Source organism: Musca autumnalis, unplaced genomic scaffold, assembly GCF_047663935.1.
Source record: "Musca autumnalis isolate F117 unplaced genomic scaffold, ASM4766393v1 scaffold_3, whole genome shotgun sequence".
NCBI classification, from domain to species: domain Eukaryota; kingdom Metazoa; phylum Arthropoda; class Insecta; order Diptera; family Muscidae; genus Musca; species Musca autumnalis.
In genome coordinates this window covers 245,825,266-245,841,048 of record NW_027411866.1, presented here as the reverse complement: position 1 = coordinate 245,841,048, position 15,783 = coordinate 245,825,266, and the positions used below count along the sequence as shown (strand labels likewise).

The window sequence follows — 15,783 nt, the reverse complement described above, 5'->3', positions numbered from 1 at the left end:
TATACTAAATACGAATAAATTACTTAAATTAATTATCGATAAAACTTGGATTAATTCAATAAATTTGTTATCCACAAACCGTGGATGAATTAATTATGCATACATTTATTAATTATCCACAAAACGTGGATAAATTAACTATCTACATAATGTGGATAAACTAATTATCCACAAATAATTATCCACAATAAATAAATTATCCACAAAACGTGGATAAATTAACTATCCACAAAATGTGGATAAACTAATTATCCACAATAAATAAATTATCTATAAAACGTTCATAAACTAATTATCCACAAAACGTTCATACATTTATTAATTATCCACAAAACGTGGATAAATTAATTATTCACAAAATATGGATAAAATATTTATCCACAACATTTGGATATCTGGGAAATTCATTTTTGTTTCTTGGATAATCAGTTTATCCGCCTTCGGGTACTTTTAAATATAGGGATGCATTTCAAAGATAATATCAAAAAGATAAACAATTAAATAAATAACTCATGGTGACAGACTAAAGAGATGGTTAATTTACCTTTGTGGGTGAATACTTTTGCCATGAATGTTCGAGGAGAATAGTAAGCAATTGCAATATCCATCGTTGGTCGATAATTCAATATTTTCCTGACTTATATGTTCATTATACTATTTTGCTCCGAGAGATGTTTCAGAGCGTATTTGCAGTTGTCCTGAAATATATCTATTGGATTCCCAGAAGAAGTGAAGAGAAGGATTGTGTGGGAAAGTGGGTTGCACCATAGCAAAGCTATGGATGGATATTGGATATGTGTTTGGGAAGATATAGGGAGGGAATGCTTTCGTCTGATCCTGAGGGTTGTTTGTAGTGAAGACAATTTCCGTCTCTCTTTTTTGTTTTTCTTTATTGTTTTTTTTTTTTTTTTTTGTTATGATATATATTAGATATTTATAGATATAATATGCGGTATAGGTTAATTTTCAAATTTTGAAGTTTTAGATTTAAATCTTAATTGGGACTTAAAGCCCTCTCTATATGCAGCAGTGCTTTGAGAGTCTTAAGCAAATTTTATGAATATGTTGTTGTGCAGATATTTTAAAAATATTGACTTCTCCAACTTCGTTGCCTCGTCATCTACAGAATCTCGAAGTTCTATCAAAACTATTTACGCTCTTCAATGGCTTTTGGTATGGTGCGAAAGTCGAGGCGATAGAAAAGTTTTAAATCTTTTTTGGTAAGTGTTTTTTCATTCCAGCATCCGCGTTTGGCGCCAAGTGGAATCTCATCTTCATTATTTTCATCGACGACATCAATGAAAACATCATCACTGCTGCTATCATCGGCTGAGATGTTCTCCACCAAACAAGGTGAGTGGTGGTTGCTGCTGGAGTTGCGATAGAGCTTCTCAACAAACATTGGTGGCGTATCATCTGAATTCTCCACATCAACCACATCTTCATCTTCTTTGGAATTCTGTTCTGTTAGTAACATGACATTCTCCCCCACAGAGGGACCTTCACTTGGTAACATTTTGTAGTTTCCAGGAATATTAGAGGCTACGCTATCATGGGCTGCTGGAGGCTTTGGTGTAATGCTTATGGGAGATGTTGAATCACGGCGTATTTGTATTACCGATTGATTTACATAGTCTTGGACATTTGAAATGGGTTTAAAGGCTGACAGCGAGACAATTTGTGACATACTCTTGGTGAGCACTTTGGTTTCATCCATCGAAATCGGAAAGGTTCCGGTAATGTGATTATTTTGTATGTAATAATTTTTAATTGATTGGCTATTGGCCAAAATCGAGGAGGGATTTTTGGTGAACAAATTCGAATTGGAATCAATTTGATACATATAATTCATCATAAAGGAATAGTCGGGTATGCAAGCCGTCTCAGTTATGGCTGCCTCGGTAGTTGTGGCATTCAGGGCCGAGCAACGATGCTGGGCTGTGTACTGATGATAAATATCCGAAGGTTTGGTGTCATTTGCTGCCGCAGCAGAGGCTTTCCACAACGGTAAAATGGTTTCAGATATATTTGAAAATGCCTCGGTGACTTGAGAGGCCGAACTCAAAAGTGACTTATTGGCAACGATTTTTGTACTGCCCAAAGCTGCCTCATCAGAATCCATGGCGTTGCTGTTGTTGCTGTTAACATTTGCTGCACTTCTGTTCGCATTAATTGCTCCAGCCGAATGCGAAGATATGTGCCTCTTGCGGGTACCACCATTAAACATTGCCTTTACATCTTCCCACATATAAGCCATTTCCAGAGTTGGCTTCCCGGCCAGCAACAAATGTCTGCGCCATGAATTAAAATTTGCTGCAATCGGTTGCACATATTTATCCTCAGACGAACCCATGCGATGTGAGTGGAAAATGAATTTATTTGGCGAAAAGAATATATTGCAATACTGGCATTTGATACACTTGGCTCTCGAGGAATTATAACGACTAGGTATAAACAGGCCCATACAGCCCCATGCACACTTGTGGTACACCTGAAAGGCAAAGTCCTTCGGTAGCCTTGGTGGACTATTATCGCCTAGGAAACTTTTACACAACCGTTCTGCCTCTCTTCGTGTGATCATGCCACAACGTCGCGATGTTATGGGCATTGCACCGGCTCGACGCAACAATTCCAGTTGGACGGGAGTACATTGGACACACGTAATGCCCAATGCCACACGTCTATTGTGAATTTCATTATAGCTAAATTTTTTCAGCAAAATATTAGAAATTTGAGCCAAACACAATCGCTCAAGACCCTCAATGTAGAGGGATACAATCGGGATCCCATATAATAACACGGTTCTAACCTGTTTTTCGGCGGAGGGGAGGAAGGAAAGTAAAAGAAGGGGTTTTTTGTAAATATTTGCATAATGTTTTTAATAGTTTCGTTTTACCACACCGGCGTTTTATTTTGAGAACAAAGCTTTTAAAATGTTTATTGACTTCGTTGATTTCGAAGAGTTCGCAGGTTACTCTCATGTCCATTTTACACAACACAAATAGATAATTCGCAGCGATGATTACTCAAACAGTTTTAGACAGCAAGTAGTATACTAAATTAAAATAGTAAAAATATCGATATATAAGAATAATTAATTTAAACACATTTTGCGGATACATTACTTGTGTGGATGGTAAACTTATTTTCGTTTATTGCGACAATTTTCAATACGAATCGACAATTTTTAATAATTTATACACGCTTGTGCGTACTTTATAATAAATAGATAATTTTTTTAAATAATTTATCACCGGTTGTGCTTCATTTTTTAAGCTCCAAGCTCGTGGATAATTTTTAATAATTTGCCCACGTTTGTGGATAATCTTAAAAATAAATTATACACGCTTGAGGATAGTTTTTGATAATTTATCCATGCCTGTGGATAATTTTTGATCATTTATCCAAGTTTGTGGATAATTTTTAATAATTTTATTAATTAAGATAATTTATCCACGCTTGTGGATAATGAAAATAATTTATCAAAGCTTGTGGATAATTTAAAAAAATTTATCCACGCTTGTGGGTAATTAAAATAATTTATCAACGCTTGCGGATAATTTAAAATAATTTATCCACGCTTGTGCATAATTTATAATAATTTATCCACGCTTGTGGATAATTTATAATAATTTATCCACGCTTGTGGATAATTTATAATAATTTATCCACGCTTGTGCATAATTTATAATAATTTATCCACGCTTGTGGATAATTTATAAAAATTTATCCACGTTTGTGGATATTTTTTTTAATTTGTCTATACTTGTGGATAATTGAAATAATTTATCCACACTTATGAATAATTTAAATAATTTATACACGCTTGTGGATAATTTTAAATAATTTATCCACGCTTGTGGATAGCTAAAGTAATTCATATACACAGGTGAATATTTTACAATAATTTACCCAGGCAAGTGGATAATTTAAAATAATTTATCTATGCTTGTAGATAAGTTAAAGTAATTTACCCACGCGTGTGGATATTTTATTATTATTATTTATCCACTCTTATGGATAATTTATAATAAGTTATCCGCGTTTGTGGATAATTTATTATAATTTATAAACGCTTGTGGATAATTTACAATAATTTATTAATACTTATGTAAAATTTATTATAATTTATCCACTCTTGTGGATAATTTATAATAAGTTATCCGCGCTTGTGGATAATTTAAAAACGCTTGTGGATAATTTACAATAATTTATTAACGCTTGTGGATAATTTTAAACAATTTATAAAGTATTAACAGTTGTATAAATAATTTATCCACGCTTGTGGAAAATTGTCAATAATTTATCCACACTTGTAGATAATTTAAAATAATGTATCCATATTTGTGTATAATTTAAAACAGTTATTCAAGATTGTGGATAATTTAAAATAATTTATCCACGCCTGTGGATAATTTAAAATGTTTTATCCGCACTTGTGGATAATTTAAAATAATTTATCTACGCTTGTGGATAATTTTAAACAATTTATAAAGTATTAACAGTTGTATAAATAATTTATCCACGCTTGTGTATAATTGTCAATAATTTATCCACACTTGTAGATAATTTAAAATAATGTATCCATATTTGTGGATAATTTAAAACAGTTATTCAAGATTGTGGATAATTTAAAATAATTTATCCCCGCCTGTGGATAATTTAAAATGTTTTATCCACGATTGTGGATAATTTATTATAAATTTTCCACGATTATGGATAATTTATAATTATTTATCCACGCTTGTGGATAATTTATAATTATTTATCCACGGTTGTGAATAGTTTCTAATAATGTATCCACGCTTGTGGATAATTTCTAATAATTTATCCACGCTTGTGGATAATTTCTAATAATTTATCCACGCTTGCGGATAATTTCTAATAATTTATCCACGCTTGTGGATAATTTCTAATAATTTATCCACGCTTGTGGATAATTTCTAACAATTTTAAATAATTTATTCACGATAGTAAATAAGTTTGAGTAATTTATCCTTGCTTGTGCATAATTTTAAAAAAAATTATTTGAGCCTGTGGATAATTTTTAATAATTGATCCATGCTTGTGGTTAATATAAAATAATTTATCTGCGCTTGTGGATATCTTATAATAATTTTTACACGCTTGTGGATAATTTATTATAATTTATCCACGATTGTGGATAATTTATTATAAATTTTCCACGCTTGTGGATAATTTCTAATAATTTATCCATAATAAGTTCTAATAATTTGTAATATTTTATCCATGCTTACGGATAATGTCTAATAATTTATCCACTCTTGTAAATAATTTCTAATAATTATCCACAATTGTGGATAATTTCTATTATGTTATCCAAGCTTGTGGATAATTTCTAATAATTTATCCACGTTTGTGGATAATTTTTAATAATTTATTCACGATAGTAAATAAGTTTGAAAATTTATCCTTGCTTGTGAATAATTTAAAAAAAAAATTATTTGAGCCTGTGGATAATTTTTAATAATTGATCCATGCTTGTGGTTAATATAAAATAATTTATCTGCGCTTGTGGATATCTTATAATAATTTTTACACGCTTGTGGATAATTTATTATAATTTATCCACGATTGTGGATAATTTATTATAAATTTTCCACGATTATGGATAATTTATAATTATTTATCCACGCTTGTGGATAATTTCTAATAATTTATCCACGCTTGTGGATAATTTCTAATAATTTATCCACGCTTGTGGATAATTTCTAATAATTTATCCACGCTTGTGGATAATTTCTAATAATTTATCCACGCTTGTGGATAATTAACAATAATATATCCATTACCCTATGCGATGGTAGTTTTGAGATGTTGTTCATTTTTAAGTGACATCAGACTTGGTAATACTCCTTCATAGGTCGGTGCATCTGTTGTGATCAACAATAACATCAACAACAAATTAATAAGCCAATACTTCTTGAGATATGTTTCTCAAAATTTTCAACGGTGGCAAAATACCCCTCAGTGATGTTGGCGACATTTCCTGTAAAACTTCTCTACAAGTGGTGCCTTTGGACACGCCGTTCGACTCGGCAATAAACAGTAGGTCCCATATCATTGAGCCAATATGAATCGGGGTGCACTCATAGATATGAGAGAAGTCTCCCTTGTCCCATCTGGGATGTTTGTGGAACAATTATTATATTATTATGTTTTTAAGACTATGTTGATGTGGAATAATTAAGACAACCGTTTATCATACCAACCCAAAAAGCCTAAAAATTTAAATGAAACCTCCAAAACTAAACTACGAAAGTGCAATTTAGTGGAACAATTAGGGATCTATTCATAGGAATTTGAACGGTTACAGGCTGATGGAATTTAACTGTAGGAAAGGACAACTGATTATTTTTTACTTGCCCGATTTAAGAGAATCGGTTCATTCTTTAAGCAAAATTAACAATTTTTAAAGTTTCAAGTATTTTTCAGTCCAGGGACTCCAAAGCATTGTCGTTCAGCAATATTGTTGATGTTACGAAGTTTTTCAACAATTTACACACATAGGTACTATCCGAATTGCAAAGGAAGAGCGTGACGAAGAGAATAAATGTTTTGATTTGTTGTTGTTTTGCAGCTACATACATATGTCACTAACTCACTGTCATAAGTGGCCCCGTTTGTCAACACATTGGCATTTTGGTCGGATTTCTCTTAGTTGAGTCAAAAGTATAGAACTGAAGACCGTAAATAATTGTTGTTAATAGCTTCCTTTTAACACGTGAACCGACTTTATGGGAAACGTCGTAAATCTTAATATGTACCTCGGTACATATTGATTTTCTAAAATGACATTTCAATAAAATGACCTTCATAAAGTCGTACCATCACATTTTAAAATTCCCACCATAACATTTCTTCCAACTTTCACACCACCACTAAGTTAATTCAAATATCTACATAGTTTTCCAAAACAACCCTAAACAACCCACCCAACCCCACCATCATCACCACATAAACCATACAATTATACATGTCAATAATAAAATTGACATTTTTAATGAGTAACAATATTCAATGACACAAAATGCGGGTTCAAAGTTAATTGAGTTTTCCCAATACCATTTACCAGGAAAAACATTTTTTTCCTATTTTTTAATAATAAATTGAAATTTATGACAAACTTTTAATTAAGAGAAAATTAAAGGGAATTGAAAAATACTATTGAAATAAATGGACAATTCCCAGTTTTTATAGCTGAAATATTCATGGTATTACTTTGTAAGATTCTTAGTAATTGGAGGAGCTCTTTACTTTTTTCTGTAAAACTATCATGTAAAGTTATCTATAGTAAGTTTACTTATCATCCAAATATCATTTTTCGAGTTCCCATTCTTTTGAAGGTTGTCTTTAAAGTTCAATTTCCGCATAAAATCTTTACAAAATTTTACGCATTCTTTTGAAATTTCTTCATATGGAGTGTTAACAAGAAACCAGTTGTTAATACTCCATTTCGAATGTCAATACATTTCGTTCTTTCTTTTTGGTGGAACGTGCTTCTGAATCACTTCCATGTTATACACCGAACCAACATCCCATAAAAATGCCAATAAAATCGCACTTTTTCTCAACAATGTTTCTTCGTCAACAACAATAAAAAAACATTTGGAAAGCATTAAAACAGACAGACAAGCCGGCTACAATTTACTGTTACTGGTGATAAAACCCAATTAGAAATTGACCGATGAATTGGCTCTTAACAACAACAACACAAACAAATGAAGAAATAAGTCTTAACACGATTTGACATGATTCCTATCTATTTTAAGAAGTATTTCTCTACGACTTCTTCGACAGAAGACGACCGACCGACCAACAGCATTTGTTAAATGTCGCAATTAAAAACACATTAAAAAATTTAATTTTGTAAGCAGAGAGAAGTGAAAGAAAAAACGAAGAACTAAAACAAAAAATGAGTTCATCTGCTGATCCATCTACAATTTTTTTACACCACCAGGCGAGCGACCGGCACATGTTGTCTGGTCAGCCAGTTCTTCGGACGCAATTTAATGTTTGTTCTGTTATTTAACAGTTGTGGATAATATTTCTTGGTTATGGCAGGCTTGATGTGCCCGGCTTGAGACACATACCTCATATGGGGAGGGAGTATTTAGCAATGTGAATGTGATTTTCCAATAGCAAGGAATTAGAATTCTTTCAAATACGGATAAATTATAAAAAAATTATTACCAAATTATCCACAAGCTTGGACAAATTATTATAAATCATCCACAAGCGTGGATACATTATTAGAAATTATCCACAAGCGTGGATAAATTATTAGAAATTATCCACAAGCGTGGATAAATTATTAGAAATTATCCACAAGCGTGGATAAATTATTAGAAATTATCCAAAAGCGTCGATAAATTATTAGAAATTATCCAAAAGCGTGGATAAATTATTTAAAATTATCCACAAGCGTGGATAAATTATTTAAAATTATCCACAAGCATGGATAAATTATTAGAAATTATCCAAAAGCGTGGATAAATTATTAGAAATTATCCAAAAGCGTGGATAAATTATTTAAAATTATCCACAAGCATGGATAAATTATTACAAATTATCCACAAGCGTTGATAAATTATTAGACATTATCCCCAGTATGGATAAGTTATTAGAAATTATATACAAGCGTGGATAAATTATTAGAAATTATCCACAAGCGTGGATAAATTATTAGATATTATCCACAAGCCTGGATAAATTATTAGAAATTATCCACAAGCGTGGATAAATTATTAGAAATCATCCACAAGCGTGGATAAATTATTAGAAATCATCCACAAGCGTGGATAAATTATTAGATATTATCCACAAGCCTGGATAAATTATTAAAAATTATCCACAAGCGTGGATAAATTATTAGAAATTATCCACAAGCGTGGATAAATTATTAGAAATTATCCACAATTTGGATAAATTATTAGAAATTATCCACAAGCGTCTATAAATTATCCACAAGCGTGGATAAATTATTAGAAATTATCCACAAGCGTCTATAAATTATCCACAAGCGTGGATAAATTATTAGAAATTATCCACAATTTGGATAAATTATTAGAAATTATCCACAAGCGTTGATAAATTATTAGAAATTATCCACATGCGTAGATAAATTATTAGAAATTATCCACAAGCGTGGATAAATTATTCGAAATTATCCACAAGCGTGGATAAATTATTAGACATTGTCCCCAGCATGGATAAATTATTAGAAATTATATACAAGCGGGGATAAATTATTAGAAGTTATCCACAAGCGTGGATAAATTATTAGATATTATCCACAAGCCTGGATAAATTATTAGACATTATCCACAAGCGTGGATAAATTATTAGAAATTATCCCCAAGCTTGGATACGTTATTAGAAACTATCCACAAGCATGGACAAATTATTAGAAATTATCCAAAACCATGAATAAATTATTAGAAATTATCCACTGGATAAATTATCCACGAGTGTGGATATCCAGAATTATAAATTATCCAAAAGTGCGGAAAAATTATTTTACATTATTCATAATTGTGAATAAATAATTAAAAATTATCCACAAGCGTGGAAAAATATTTTAAATTATCAACGAACGTGGATGCATTATCCACAAGCGTGGATACATTATCCACAAGCGTGGATAAATTATAATAAATTATCTACAAGCCTGGATAAATTATTTTAAACGATTCACAACCCTCCGGCCAAGTCTGCAACGTTGGATAATCAACTATATGTGTGGTCGCCAGTCGTATGTGGACTTCAGGAACAAGAAATCCAAGCCCCGTAGAGTGAAACAGGGAGTTCCCCAAGGAGGGGTGATATCTCCGGAACTGTTTAACCTCTACCTTTCCTGTATTCCGCCCCCTCCAGACGGCATCGAGATCGTAACGTATGCGGATGATTGTACGATCCTGGCGTCAGGTACCTACTCTGATGACATCTGTGAGAGTCTGAACTCCTATTTAACCGATCTTACCAACTTTTTTCACGCGAGGAATATACAGATATCCGCCACTAAATTAACGGCCACTCTGTTCACCACATGGATAAACTGAAATGTAGGAACAAGGACCTCAAGTCCCTAGCCGGTAGCACTTGGGGTGCAGATAAAGAAACCCTGTTGACCACGTATAAAGCGATAGGTCGGTCTGTGGTAAGCTATGCGGCGCCAGTTTGGTCCCCGATATAAGATAAGATTCAAATTTGTCAGAACGCCGCCCTGAGAACAGCAACAGGGTGCCTCCTCAAATCTACAGTGGACCATCAACATGAGGAGGCAAAGATTCTTCCAGTACGACAACATAATGATATGCTATCGTTGCAGTATTTGCTCGGGTGTTACCGTGAGAGCCATCCCAATCATCATCTGCTGGCCACCGATTCACCCAGGCATAGACGGATAATATAGACGACGGTCCAACAATATAGGAGAGAACCTGTAGATCAACAGGCATATCAGGCAGGTTTGAACAGCATTCACACGGACACAGTTGCTAAGACCATAAGCAATTATTGTGTGAATGCAGTCATCGGAGTACATCGCCCATCTATCGCATCTGAAGAGCGTCAGTTGCCACGACAAAACAGAGTAGTTTTGGCTCAATTACGGTCGGGATATTGCAGTAGCCTAAATTCCTATGTGGCGGGAATCGATCGCACCGTGTATAACATCTGCCCAATATGCGGCATGGGCCCGAACGATACTAAGCACTTATTCAACAAACCTACCAGTGGATCTGTGGTTACACCCCATTGAAGTAACCACCTTCCCTGGAACTGGAGATAGACCCAGAGCCAGATTGAACAGGAGAACGAACATACAAACATAATAATAAAACACTGTTACAACAACAACCAAGGTAGACTTCTCTCATATCACTGAGTGGACTCCGATTCATATTTGCTCAATGATATGGGACCTACTGAGTGCAAGGCGGTTGTGCATACCATTGCATTACGGTGGCACCCCATTATCTCATGATCTTCTCTTAATATCTCAACTTTTTTATTGTAGTCTTTGCCCACAGATATGTATATACCGTAGTGGATCCGAATTTGGGAGACATTATCTTCTAAAGTTATAGTGCCAAACAGCACCACAAGTAGTTCTTTGGATGAAAATTGCAAGATTATCCTCGAACAGGCTTAAAGTGCAATTTTGAACTTTTGTGTGGGGGTACCTCAAAGAATTTGTCTGCCATAGTCCATCCTGGAAATTGATTTGGATATGAGAAAAATATCACGGTATGACAATCACTTTTGATTGTCATCGTGCCAACTAGCCAGTTTAGTTCTCCACCGTATTCAGGAAGCCAGCAGGGAGGTATTGAGCCAATATCTCAGGAAGTATGGACTTTCCTCGGAGAACATCTTCAACAATTTTTTAAAACGATGCGAGAGTTGGTCTTTTGCTGCACTTTTGCGAAAAATTGCGAAATTTTATGAGAGAAAGGTACCGGAAGGTGTTGTCCAATGTAACTTGATCTACATTTGGAAGAAATGTTTCGGAGTGTACATATAGCTTATTTTCAGGTTTCAAGTTATCTGCAGTTTTTCAATCCTGGGGACGACATTTTTCTTTAAAATATTTTGATACTTAGCCGACCCATTCTTCCTTCTATAAACCCAATTTTCTCAATTTTACTACCTATCATGCATATCCAAATTAAGACGTTGGGCAGATATTGTTTGGCTGAAAGATTGTGCTCGGTTCCTCCAAACCCTGTTAGACCCATGCCATAACAAACACGTTGAATTTACATTGGTCTGTGAAAATATCAGGGGCCTAATTACGTGATTCGATTCGATCGAGAATTTGCTCGTGAATAAGTTTTCGACACCCCACCCTGGAGGGGTTGAATTTATATTGGTCTGCGAAAATAACAGGTTTCCAAAAAGTCGGATTATCTATAGCCAATTTTCATGAAAGTCTCTTCTTACGGTTCACTTCAAAAATAAGTGGCTTCTTTCTGACCATTCTCTATAGAACTCCGACCCTATTCCGAGCACTACATATATATACATTGCGGATGGAGATCGATTCAGTCAAAACTTTTTTATCATTTTTGATACTTTGGATTTTCGACAATGTGCCGCACGATATTCATTTCCATGAGTTCATCAATTTTGCGTGGTCAACCACTTCTCGACTTTTTTCCTAACAGCCGATGGTTTTTATACATTTTTATTGCCTGTGGCAACTTTTGACAATGAATTTCCATCATATTTAAGTTGTTCACTTTGAATTGCTGATTTTCTTGAAACAGTTAAAAAAGTTCCTGAGGACTATATCGACGCCTCCAAATAATAGTATGCTATGTCGACTTAGCATGTTTTCAAGTTCTTTACATTTTTATATTTATCGTCCTTTAACTTAAATTCTGTCAAATTTTGGTAATGATCGGACAATCCGAACAGAAGTTATTAACAAATATTTACTTAGCATAGTACTGAAGGTCAAAGAAATTTCCAAACTTTTAGAGCTTGTCCTGCAAAACTCGCTTTTCAGAATTAGCAAACTATTATTTGGAGGTGTCGCACGTCCTTTAACTTAAATTCTGTCAAATTTTGGTAATGATCGGTCAATCCGAACAGAAGTTATAAACAAATATTGACTTAGCATAGTACTGAAGTTCAAAAAAAATTCCACACTTTGAGAGCTTCTCCTGCAAAACTCACTTTTTAGACTTAGCATACTATTATTTGGAGGTGTCGATATGTTCAATGCGAACAATGATTATATATCCCACTTTATAGCACAAATTATCAGGGTTGGACAGAAACCACATCCCTAAAGATTTGTTCCTTTTGTTTTTTTTTATAAATTTGACTTTCTGACTGACAGGACAGAATTAGTAGTTTCAAATTATGCTCTTCTGCACACAGAAAACCCCCAAATCTCTCATTCTCTGTAATGCATCTGCATTATGCATGTGTATTTTGCAGATATACAAATACAACTACGTGGACTAGGAGTTCGGATAAGTAAATATGCACAATATGCCATCAATATGTATTCGAATGCACAAAAAAAAAACACAAGTGCATCTGTAAGTATGCAGCAAAACTGCGAGTGAAACATAAATGGAAAGAAGGAGGAAGGCTACACACATGGCGGAAGGCTATACATATGGACTTCTAAAGAACAATATCTCTTTTGAATTTTAAAAATATATTTTTAAAGTACATACATTAATGTAAATCGAGAAATGTGTGTGAGTGTGGATGTACGTTTAAAACTTGTATTGAGAAGAATTTTGTAAGAATAAGAAGTAGAAGGAGAACGGTACAAAATAAAAGGAAGAATCCCAACACTGGGTAGGTACTTACCCTTCTTGGTTTGCTTTGTTCAACAATTTCAGGCATTTGCTCAACTTCAATACCGTCTGACATCTTGGGTTTTATTTTCTTGTGTGGTGGAGTACTGTGGGGTTTTGGTTTGGATTCGTTGTGTGCTGTTGTAGAGTTTGAAGTTCACTTCAAGTCAGCGATTAGTTTTGCGTGATCTTTTTTTTTGCTTCCTTCTTTTGCTTGTGGTGATGCTGCCTGCCCAGTCAGACACACGTTCTGATTTCTTTTGTCGTCTGTTTGCCTTTCGTTGTTGAATCTGAAAGGAGGGTATTGTTACAATGCCGGTTTAGCTCAGAACAACCAGGCAATTGATGGATGGATGGCTGGATAGCTGATGATTCTTGTTGGTTGGTTGGATTGGAGGGGATATTGTGATTTCTTGTTAAGTTTTCTTATTGTTTTTTTTTCTTTTTGGGGGGCTTATCTGTTTTCTTTTATTTTTTTCTTTTTGTTCTTCGGATATGTTTCTTTTTTCGTTATTGTAGAGATTTAGTTTTGTTCTTTTATTTTCACAGAAAAAAATGGTGATACACTTAAGTTGCCAGACAAGGATGTAAAATGCACACTATTTAAAGGAAAAAATTATTAATTAATAACAAATTAAATATTTTCTAAAACTTATTTAAATGTTTTCTTCTTTTCTTCTCTGCACACACCTTTTTGTTTTAAAATTTTGATAGAAAAAGGAATTTATAAAAAAATAGATTTTTTATCTTTTTCAAAGGAGTTTAAAATCTCAATTTTCTGTTACGCGTTAAATACGTCCGTTCCGTTCGGCTGTTAAGTCACGAATAAATGTCCAACATTTGAAATGTCTATTAACGGAGTCTCAGCAAAGTCAAATTTTATTAACAGTGCCAGTCGCAGCAGCAGAGCAGTGTTAAATGCGTCAACGTCAACAGAACCCCAACGTCAACAGAGACCCCCAAAAACCATGCAAACATTTTCTATCGCCTGTATGACGGAAAGGTCACTTAAAAGCGATTGTGGTGTCTGCTGCGACAGTCGCATTTATATCCAAAAAGATAAAAATTGCTAAAGAAACTGTTCCACTTTTGCGGCAAGGCAGTAAACCTTGTCGCTTCAAACACAACTGGAAGTTATAAAAGCCAAATTTTTAAAATAGAGCTTTGTAATTTGTTATAGAAGTTTATATTACTTCTAGGATGTTTGCTAATGCAAATTGGCTATATGGGTCCACGTTTTGATATAGCCCCTTTAGAACGGTAAAACCCGATTTTCGGTATTTTGAAGGTTGTAGCTTCATTATCACACCGAAATGACTGAAATTTGTTACTTAGTCTTCGATGAGAGTATTAAACTGTCCCATAGAATTTTTTTGGTACGGGTCCCGATTTTCGGTATTTTGAAGATTGTGGCCTCAATATTCATCCGAAGTGTTTAAAATTTGGTATTTAGTCTTCGTTTGGGGTATAAAACTTTGCCCCAGAATTTTGTTGGTATGGGTCCACGCCTTCATATAGCCCCCTTGGAACGTTACCTCCCGATTTTCGGTATTTTGAAGGTTTTAGTTTCATTATCACACGGAAATGGCTTAAATTTTGTACTTAGCTTTCGTTGGGGGTATAAAAATTTCCCCAGCAGATTTTGTGGGTATGGGTCCACGCCCTCATTCGGTATTTTGAAGGTTTTAGTTTCATTATCACACGGAAATGGCTTAAATTTTGTACTTAGCTTTCGTTGGGGGTATAAAATTTTCCCCAGCAGATTTTGTTGGTATGGGTCCACGCCCTCATACAGCCCCCAAAGAACGGTACCTCCCGATTTCTGGTATTTTGAAGGTTGTGGTCTACATATTCCTCCGAAATTGCTGAAATTTGGTATTTAGTTTTCATTTGAGGTACAAAACTTTCCATATGAAATGTAGCGGTATAGGTCCACGCTGTCATATATTCCCCATAGAACGTTACCTCCCGATTTCTGGAATTTTCAAGATTGTGGCCTACATATTCCTCCGAAATTGCTGAAATTTGGTATTTGGTTTTTATTTGAGGTATAAAACTTTCCATATGAAATTTGTCGGTATAGGTCCACGCCTTTATATAGCCCCCATAGAACGGTCCCTCCCGATTTTCGGTATTTTGAAGGTTGTAGCTTCATTATCACACCGAAATGGCTGAAATTTGTTACTTAGTCTTCGTAGGGGGTATAAAACTGTCCTCTAGAATTTTGTTGGTATGGCTCCACGCCTTCATGTAGCCCCCATAGAACGGTACCTCCGGATTTTCGGTATTTTGAAGATTGTGACCTCAATATTTATCCGATGTGGTTGAAATTTGGTATTTAGTCTTGGTTGGGGGTACAAAACTTTCCATATGATTTTTGTTGGTATGGGTCCACGCTTTAATATAGCCCCCATAGAACGGTGCCTCCCGATTTTAGGTA

At 34.3% G+C, this 15,783-nt stretch overlaps 2 protein-coding genes across 2 annotated transcripts in view; both read right to left on the bottom strand.

The window, feature by feature from the left end:
- Positions 1 to 14,206, bottom strand: part of LOC141399240 (coactosin-like protein) — an 89,346-nt gene extending 75,140 nt beyond the window's left edge. The window contains exons 1-2 of the mRNA XM_073977610.1: positions 14,034 to 14,206; positions 13,357 to 13,942 (exon numbers count right to left, since the gene is read on the bottom strand). Of these exons, the coding sequence (XP_073833711.1) occupies positions 13,357 to 13,419 (63 nt within the window). The 5' untranslated portion in view covers positions 13,420 to 13,942; positions 14,034 to 14,206. The remainder of the gene's footprint in view (positions 1 to 13,356; positions 13,943 to 14,033) is intronic.
- fuss (SKI family transcriptional corepressor fussel) lies at positions 853 to 5,827 on the bottom strand. The gene has a single exon (XM_073977609.1). The coding sequence runs from the start codon at positions 2,606 to 2,608 to the stop codon at positions 1,148 to 1,150; it is 1,461 nt and encodes a 486-aa protein (XP_073833710.1). The 5' UTR covers positions 2,609 to 5,827; the 3' UTR covers positions 853 to 1,147.
- Positions 14,207 to 15,783: the final 1,577 nt, after the last annotated feature.

Excerpts from the sequence above, each read along its gene's own strand:
- fuss (XM_073977609.1), bottom strand. The coding sequence starts at position 2,608 with ATGCCCATAACATCGCGACGTTGTGGCATGATCACACGAAGAGAGGCA.